Raw genomic sequence first — 9,701 nt, 5'->3', positions numbered from 1 at the left:
TAAACTTTGCTAAAAAATGAAATGACGATTGACATATGCTAAAATATGAAGTTATTTATTGCCCTAAACCAAGTTCCTTAATAATGCATATTTTAGTTGCAGGATTTCAGTCTTTGAAGGAAAATAATAGTTGCAGGATTTATGATGCTTGGTTATTTGATATTTGTAGAGAAGTGGGCTTAATTTGAAAGAGTTTATAGAAAGGAGAATATGGGGTGTCGGGTCGCTGGATGAGGCAGAAGAGCTCATCATGTCAATGCCAGAAAAGCCTAATTCAGTAGTATGGGGTGCGTTACTTGGCGCTTGTTGGACACATGGTGACCTGAGGGGAGGGAACCTTGCGTTCAAGCACTTTACTGAACTGGAACCAATGTCTAGTTACAGATACAAACTAGCAGGGATTATGTTTGCCAACGCTGGAGAAAGGAAGTGCAACTAAAATTCGGAAACTCATCGGAGAAAATGAATTGGAGACTGCTAGTGGTCTGAGTTTCATCGAAATATGTGGCGCCGTCCATGAGTTTGTAGTGGGGACTAATCATCATAGCAGGCACAAAGAAATCCACAACATGTGGAACAGGGTTCATAGATTGTTGGTCCTTGATGAAACTGAAATTGGAACACCATTCTTTACGTTGGAAGATCGCAAAACCGCAAGAAATGGCAATCCTCTATGGACATGTAATACTCTTGATCTTGATACACAAAGGGGATTTTAAATTGATAAGAGCAGTTATCACTGCAACTGAGGTTTGGAGAAAGACTCGTACAATATTTGATTCATTCATCATCGTGGTATAGATGATAGCTGTATATATTCACAATTTATTGAAAGATTTGGTATATGGTAGGATTCTTACATAACCACAGTTATAAATAGATAATAGGCAATGATAAATGTATTTCCAGTTTCAGCATTTTCCTCTCTCTGCTCCCTGTGGGAGGAGATTATCAGAAGGTTACTTACCCATAGTGTCTGCATAAGCTCGATTCTGTACATCTGCCGGAACTGATTCATGTGCCACGCAGGCACTAAGGCACCAGGGACCAGGTTGCTCGATCAGCTGCATGGAGAAAGCTCAATATGATCGGCTAACGTCAAAAAAGTGTATGGAAAATGGAAAGTAGAGGAGCTTGAGATTGGGCTCAATTTGAATCCAAGAAATGGTTGCATAAACATTCTGCAGCTTGATTGTGCTGTGTGTATTGTCTTCCCGTTGAAACCTTTCATACAATTGGATTGCCCATATTCCGTATGGCAGTTGGAAAATGGGTGTTATTTGCCCCTCTCTACCTTTTCCATTGATTTGGGAATTATAGGTAGAAGGAGCTTATGTTTTGTTCCTTTGAGAGACCTCGAAGGCTGGAAGCATGTTTAGGATGGATCATGGGAAGTTGTTGGTTTTGGATTTTCTGATACGAACTTGGAAGCTTATGTTGTCACACCAAATCTCTTTTTGGTTCTGCATCACATAGAAACTTAATATCTTTCGGTCCCATTTTTCTTTTTGGTAGATCTTAATAGGAGGTAAATAACTTGGTCTGATGAAATTTTGGCTCCTTTTATCTGCAGGTTGCCCAGTGAACTTTGAGTTTTTGAACTACACGGTTATCACAAGCCAATGCAAGGGACCCCAATACCCTGCTAAACAGTGTTGTGGTGCATTCAAGGAATTGGCTTGCCCTTACGCAGATGTGCTTAATGACTTGGCAAATGAATGCGCTTCAATTATGTTCAGCTACATCAACCTCTACGGAAACTACCCACCAGGACTTTTCGCCAATGAGTGCCACGACGGAAAAGAAGGTCTGATATGCCCTGCATTACCACCATCTGCAGTGGCCAATGATGTAAATGGGGCTCATACCGCACACTATCCGTCTCCATTGCTAATGCTTGTTGCTGGCTTCCTAGCATTGTCCCGGTTACTATAAATTTCCAGACCATTTTCCGGCAATTAGTATATTCTTCTGACGTGAGAAATTTACAATTTTTTTCGTTCATCTGGTTTTCATCTATGTTTATCCTCAAGTGCTAGAGCTATAAGATTCTTTCCATTTAATTATCAACACTCTGTGGGTGGCATTTGTAATTTGCAATTTTATAAGTCCTTTTGTGCAATACCTTGACAGCCATAATACAGTGCAGAATCTTTCAATTTCTTGAGCTTTATCTCCTACTTCTTCCCTTGAACGCGTTGAATGATCTGTGTAAAATGAGCTGGATTTTGTGATGTGGGGACCACGCAGATTCAATTATCTTCATATCATCTGTTTGCTTTGGAATTTTGTTTCTGTAGCTCTATATAATTGCGTAACTCTCTTGTGCATCTGCAACAACCATTAACATTACATCCACTGACCGCGTTTTCGTGCTTTAGGCGGCTCCCATTTCGCTCTCCGCTGCCCTCCATTGCTGCTCTCGCTCCTCCGTCTCTTCCCAGTCAGAACAACTTGCCATCCTTCCCTCTGAAAATCGCGGTTAGAATGCTGACCACTCTGGTTTTGCTTCAAATGTGCAGCAATTTCCAACAAGTTAGAAAAGCGCATGCTCAGTTGGTTGTATCCGGCCTCTTTGACCACCCTCTAAATGCCGGGAGGCTTCGCCAGTTCTATGTGACAGTCACGCAAATTCACCATGCCTTGTCGATTTTCAATAGAATATCTTATCCTGATGTGTTTGCCTACAGTGTCATGAACACGGTTACGAAACCTTTTGGAAGATGTCACAAAAAGATACAGTTGCTTAGGGAGCTATGATTTCTGGTTTTGCGATGCATGGCGAAGCTGAGAAATGTTTCGAACTGTTCAATGAAATGGTTGTGAACGGAATGTATCTGAACGAAGTCATTTTTGTGGCCATTTTATCTGCTTGTTCCCATGCGGGACGTGTCGAAATGGGATACGAGTACTAGGATCAAATAGTGCATGACTATCGAACATTATGGATGCACGGTGGACCTTCTTGGCCGTGCCGGGTGGCTGGAAGAGGCGGAAGAGCTCATCATGTAAATGCCAGAAAAGCCTAATCCGGTAATATGGGGTGCGTCTTGGTGATTGCCGGATACATGGTGACCTGAGGAGAGGGAACCTTGCGTTCACGCACCTGAAAGAGCTGGAACCAATGTCTGGCGAAATGAGGATTTACCGCCGCGACTGAGGTTTGGAGAAAGACTAGTAAAATATTCGATTCATTCATCATCGTGACATATAAGATAGCTGTATATATTCAAACTTTATTGAAAGATTTTGTACACGGTAGAATTCTTACATAATCTGAGACGATCACAGTTATAAATATAGATAATTATACAATGATAAATGTATTCCAGTATCAGCATGTTCCTCTCTCTGCTCTCTGTGGGAGGGTGTTATCAGAAGGTTACTTACCCATAGTGTCTGCATAAACTCGATTCTGGACTTGTGCCGGAACTGGTTCTTGTGTCACCCATGCGCTCATGCACCAAGGACCAGGCCGCTCGATCAGCTGCATGGAGAAAGCTCGATATGATCGGATAATGTTGAAAGAGTGTATGGAAAACTTACAACATGAAAGTTGTATATGGGTTACATGCCATGTTTTTGGCACATTTTGGACATTTGGATTTAAATAACATTACATTCTTGATGTTGATTGAAACAGAAAGTACCTGGATCTTTAGAGCGTCTAATCTATTTCTTGGCAAGGAATGTTGGATATTTTGGGCCAGTATCGTCCTTTTCCAGGTTGACATCTCTCTGCTAGTAAAGGACACCCCTCGATCCAAAGTTCCCCAAGTGAAAGAGGCAGGCCCTCCCTTGGAATGGATGCGAGCCTTGGACAATTAGCTAGTTCCAGAGTCTGAAGAGAGGTGAGGAATTGAATGCCATTGCCGAGTTTCTTCAGATTTGGGAAGCCACCAATTGTGAGTTTAGTGAGAGATTTGGGGAGCAGCATCTCCTCCTTCCCATCAGGTGGAAATGACAACACATCTGGATCTTCACTTGTGATCGACAACTCTCTAAGAGAGGAGAGTTTGTGCAACCCCCACTCCAACTTCCAGAGCCGCTTACAACTCTTGAGTTCAGAAATTTCAAGCGATGTCAGGTTGGGAGGAAAGGAAGTCAAACCTTCCAAGCAGTCAATCTCCAATTCCTTGAGAGACGTGAGATTGCGAATGTCTTCCGGTAACACCTCCAATTTTTCGCAGCCCCAAACAATAAAAGCTTGAAGATTGGTGAGGTGGCATAGGCCCTCCGGTAAGGATTTCAGATTTGGACACGTGGCAATGTTAATATATTCAAGACAATTATTAGTATTGTCGTGGAAGAACCGGTCTGATGCTATTAACTCTAGCCCTTCACATCCGCGTATCTGAAGGTGTTTAAGCGCCCTGTAAAGCTGGCCTCTCAGTGATAACGATGTCAGAGATGCACAATCATCTATCTCCAAGTGCTCAAGAGAAACAGAAAAAGAAGATGAACAAGAAACAACGAGCTCCTTCTCCTCCTCCACTAATGATTTCAAACTTCCACAGAACCATACCTTTATTCTTTTCAGATTTTGGGGAATCTGATATTTTGCAATATACATCAGAGAGCGACAACGTTGAATCTCCAAGACTTTAAGAGAAGGTGGCAGGCCAACATCTGGAAAAGAAACTAGACTGTCACACGCGATTATGTGAAGCTCTTGAAGAAACGACAATTGGTGCAACCCCTTCGGCAACTTCGGAAGACTTCGACAATTCTTTATTTCCAGATATTCAAGCTTCCAAGCTAATACCTGCAGCAACCCCTCCAATTCTTTTCCTATATCTTCAACCAGGGCAGAGTTGCCTTCAATAAACAAACGAACAAGAGAAATCAGGTGTGGGAAACATCTATCCTCATTTTTCAATGAAGACGTCAGCTCCTCACAACCACTAATCTCCAACTCCTTAATCTTGCCCATTCCCTTCGTAAGTCCCCTTGCTTGCAACCGCGGCTCCGAAATATTTGAAAGACGCAACGTCTCTAATAACTTAAAGTCAACCTCTGCGCTAGTATGCACTAGCGCTTTGCAACCATCGATGCGTAGTTCACTCGCGTGTTCGTAATTGGCAATTTCCACCACCAATTTCTCGCACCAATAAATCTCAAGCTTTGATAACGAATTAAGTTTCTTCGGCAACTCACCCTCCAGTTTAGGGCAGTAGCTGATTGAAAGCACTTTTAGGCTAGGGAAAACACCACTTCCCTTATCCTGATCGAAAGGCAGCCATTTCTCCCAGTGCTCCATCTCCGAAAACTCGAGAATCTCTAATTCTCGAAAAGGCAAAGTACCCTTTCCGTAGAATTCGGGACCAACGATTTTCACAGCAGTCATTCCCCTGATATGAAGTTCTTTAAGGCAAGGCAACTGTCCAACTGGTGGCAAGATATGACAATTTGCACAACCATATAAGTTTACACGCACCATGTTAGAAAACAGAGGATCTCCAATCCACGATGAAAAATTCAATCCACCATAACCCTGAATGGTGAGCTCTTTGAGATTTTTAGGAGGTCGTAACATGTCAAGCACACCCAACACCATTTCCCTCGATCCGCTCAAATTAGACCATTCCAGCGTCAATGAATCAAGCCTCTCCTTGTCTATTAACTTGGCCCCATTAGCATCCTCAGCATCAACCACATTCTCCAATCTTGAGAGCCACAATGTCCCTCGGAGATGCAATAGGGACCCTATCTCTCTTATCCCAGACTGATCACTACCTTTGCCAACCACAAAATACGGCAAGGATTGCAGATTCGTCAATCGACCTAGATGCGGAGGCATTCCTTCCAATCCAATGGAACTGTTGAGATGCCGCAAACTAATTAGATTACTCATGTTTGCTGGCAATGCCTTCAATTTAGAACAACATTCTAATAACAATGTTTGCAGATTGCAAAGAGTGGTTGTTGATGGAGGCAAACTCTTTATCCATGTGTAAGAAAGGTCCAGATACCGCAGATTCCACAATTTACCAATTGAATTGGGCAGCTCAGTTATTTCATAGCCATTCAAAGAAAGCACCCGTAAGATTCGCAGTTCTGGCAATAGATCAAATGTAACCCTACGAGTTAGACAGTTATACCTTGATTGTGGAAGCGGTAAGAATGTCCTCAAATGTTTAACTCTGGAAATGGCCTCAAATTTTTTAACCCCATCAATGAAACCACTGACATAAGACATGTGACGAGCCATTGGATGCAAGTCACCATTTCCCTTGTCCTCCAATGAAAAGCATATTTTACCTGCAGCCCACCGCGCCAACTCACCAACAAGGTCATGCATTACATACTTATCATTGCTTTTGCTTGCACTTTGAAATAATGACCGGGACAATAGCTCTTGAAAATAGTCACTGCCTACTTCTTCCAAGTGTTTCTTGTCCTCTACTCGTTGTTGAATCAAACCTTCTGCCATCCATAAAAGGATCAACTGCTTCTCCCCAAATTCATAGTCATTAGGAAGTAGAGAACAATAGGCGAAGCACCGTTTCAAACTCGAAGGGAGATAGTGATAGCTCAATTTTAATACTGGGAGAATGCCACTATTGTCTGATAGGCTCCACATCTTGTTGTTTAAGATTTCCTCCCATTCTTCTACTTGTTTACAACGTAGAAGACCTCCTAGAGTCCTTGCAGCCAATGGCAATCCGCGACATTTTGCAACAATTTTCTCCTTTATCAACTCAAAATTTTGCGGCCTTTTTGTAATGTCCAAGAGGGAATGATGCTCAAAGACTTCCCAACATTGATCATCTGATATGCCACGCAATTCATAAATAGTGGATCCCATCATGTTTGCAACATTCTTATCACGTGTTGTCACAACTATCTTACTTCCTAATGCTCCAACATGAAAGGGGGACTGCAATTTTATCCACAAATCATAGGTACATGTATCCCAAACATCGTCCAAAACAATTAGAAACTTTTTTCCTGCGAGCTCCTTACTCAAACTTTCTTGAACCTGGTTGAATTCCTTGAACTCCTTTGCAAGACCAGATGTGGCGGATTCAAGAACTGCCTTTGTCACTTTTTCAAGATTGAAGTCATCCGACACAGATACCCATACCTTTAGGTTAAACTCTTTCGTCGCGTCATCATCATAAACATGCCTTGCAAGTGTTGTCTTTCCCACTCCAGGCATACCAACAATGGCAACTACATGAAAGCTAACGGCACGAGGTGCTTCTTTCAACAAGAAGTCAATAATCTTCGTCTTGTCTGTATCCCTTCCAATCACATGTCCTTCTGGCAGGTGGGAACTTGGCGGCATGTGCCATGCCTTAGTAGATGGCATCCCCTCATTTAAACCAAGTCCTTTTTTTCGTTCCAATATCTCATCTAACTGATCAGTAATCTTCTTTATTTCTGAGCTCAGGTTACAGTTAAATTTAACATCAGAAAACAAACCCCATACCTTGCTTGTGGTAGCCCCATGTTTCTCCTTTATTTGGCGTCGCAACATCTCGGTTGAAAACTTGTCCAATATGTCTTCCACATCATAGGCCAAGTTTGTGAGATCATCTAGCCACAATTTCACTGTTTGGTCAGTCAATTGCTTCTCCTCCGCATCATTCAGCACTGCTCGAATAGTAGACAACATTGACTTCCATTTCTTCGGCTCTTTGCCAACGCCAAGTAGGCGTCTAAAGTAGCTCAGCGTCTCATGAGATGTCAACCTTTCAAGTAACACTTGAAGTAATCCAGAAATAAAGACCTCTCCCAGCGACATAGCTTATAAGAACTTCTTCAGGATAGTGTATATTAACAGCTTCTTCAGGAGAAATGAAGGTATCAAGATTGAAAGAGTGAAGTGAAGCAACCAATCCAAGAACAAGCAAGCAAATGTTATGGGGAAGCTTGAGCAATGTCAACCGTCGAACTGCAAAAAGTGAAACTCATTAAGAAAAAGTTACACAAAATCTAGTTTTGTTGTCTCACCGCATTTTCTCAAAGCTTTTAGTATTTACTGAATAAAAAATTATGATTTATGTCCTAGTTACAAGCTCAGAGATATGTCCTGAGCATAGTAATCAAATTGGTTCGTGATTGCTTGAGTAAGATGTTCTTTTGTTTTTGCACATAAATTTGTAACACTTTTTTTTGCCAAAAATAAGAGCCAGCCATTTCCTTACCAACTTCCATTGAAATCATAACAAGATGGTTTATGAAACATGATTCGTTATACATAGAGTTAGGATCAGGGGACACCCATGTTTTGAAACACACTTTGTAAAGCTTGTTAGGATTTTGCTCGTCAGTTTAGAGTTCTATTTTGTTTAGGATTGTATTAGAAAAGCTAAAGATGCACAAATTATTGTCTTACAAAGATTAGTAAAGAATCAAGTTTTCTTGTACAATTAGATTAGGAATCCTAAAAGCAGAAACGGAATATGAATGCAAGTGTGCTTTCCTATTACAAATAGATTAAGAGACTTAATCGAAAGATAGGCATGTAAACAGCACCCTGTACTTACAAATAGGGTGCGGCCAGAAGTAGAAAAACTGAGACAAACAAGAGAAGAGAGGGAATGAGATTAGTTCTATGGTTTGCAAAAGTATTGTATAATCTATTATTAATTAAATAAGTCGTGATTTCTCTATCTAGAAAAATCACAACTAGGCGTAGGCAAAAGTTCTGCTAAACCAGTACAAATATTGTGTGTTTCTAGTTGTTCTCTATTTGTTGAGTTTAGTCTACTGACAAATACATCAGAGAACATAATCTAGAGGGCAGCTGAAATTTTACAATTGGTATCAAGAGCTTGGGTTAAGGTGTTTTGCGATGGCAAGATGAATGAAGGTAGCAGGCTTAGGAAGCTTAAGGCCTGCGTTAAAACATTTTGACGACAAGGATGACTTCACGGATTGGCAAAGGATGATGAAGAATGTATTGATACCTTAGGATTTGGATGATGCACTCCTTGGTGAGAAGCCTACAAACTTGACAGAAACAACATGGACCAATATTCTCAAGAAGGCCAAGAGTTCCATCGAGATTCATCTCACAAAATCAGTCAAGTCCTACGTTATAGAAAAGATGACTATTAAGGAAGAATAGGACAAGTTGGAGAAGGTTTATATAGGCAGAACCGTGTCTAATAAACTGTTTCTCAAGACTGAACTATTCAATCTTTGTCTGGAAGAAGGAGGTGATATTGAAGATTATGTATGCAAGTTCCATAATTGCTTAGCAAATTTTCAAAAGGTCAAAGAAACTTACAAAGACGATGATATAGCTATCATCTTGTTAAAGTCTCTACCCTCGTCTTTCAAGCACTTTCGAACAACTATAATATTTGAAAAGGAGTCCCTGCAGCTTGAGGACGTAATTCAAGCCCTTAAATCAAGCACTTAAGAGTATCTCCAAATGAGTTGTCAAATTTTAAACATCAAAATGATATTTAATAGCTTATGTGGTAATTTGACATTTTGTACAATATTTTGCTTCATCCGATATGTCAAATAGTAATGTTGTTTAATAAAAAAAGTTATCTTTTTGTGGTGTCCAATAATTGAAGCAACCAATCAAATACATAAAAAACACAACATTTATTATATATTATATTAATCTATTAAAAAATCATTTAATAAATTTGACATCTGCTATCAAACTTGGAGGATTGGGTTTAATTTGGCTATGTTGGCTAAAATCAGTTGGAGAGTGCTACAGAAATAGGACT

At 40.6% G+C, this 9,701-nt stretch overlaps 2 protein-coding genes across 2 annotated transcripts in view; one reads left to right on the top strand and one right to left on the bottom strand.

Annotated features, from left to right (window-relative positions):
- LOC137743834 (GPI-anchored protein LLG1-like) overlaps positions 1-2,159 on the top strand; it is a 32,927-nt gene extending 30,768 nt beyond the window's left edge. The window contains exon 3 of the mRNA XM_068483768.1: positions 1,574-2,159. Within this exon, the coding sequence (XP_068339869.1) occupies positions 1,574-1,935 (362 nt within the window). The 3' untranslated portion in view covers positions 1,936-2,159. The remainder of the gene's footprint in view (positions 1-1,573) is intronic.
- A 1,508-nt stretch (positions 2,160-3,667) lies between these two features.
- Positions 3,668-7,750, bottom strand: LOC137741339 (putative disease resistance RPP13-like protein 1). Its single transcript, XM_068481063.1, has one exon. It carries the CDS (start codon positions 7,748-7,750, stop codon positions 3,668-3,670), a length of 4,083 nt encoding a protein of 1,360 aa, XP_068337164.1.
- Positions 7,751-9,701: the final 1,951 nt, after the last annotated feature.

The sequence above is a fragment of the Pyrus communis genome, chromosome 8 (assembly GCF_963583255.1).
Source record: "Pyrus communis chromosome 8, drPyrComm1.1, whole genome shotgun sequence".
In the NCBI taxonomy this organism is placed as follows: Eukaryota; Viridiplantae; Streptophyta; class Magnoliopsida; order Rosales; family Rosaceae; genus Pyrus; species Pyrus communis.
Note: the sequence above shows the minus strand (reverse complement) of the source record. Positions and strands in the feature narration are given on the sequence as shown.

Excerpts from the sequence above, each read along its gene's own strand:
- LOC137741339 (XM_068481063.1), bottom strand. The coding sequence starts at position 7,750 with ATGTCGCTGGGAGAGGTCTTTATTTCTGGATTACTTCAAGTGTTACTT.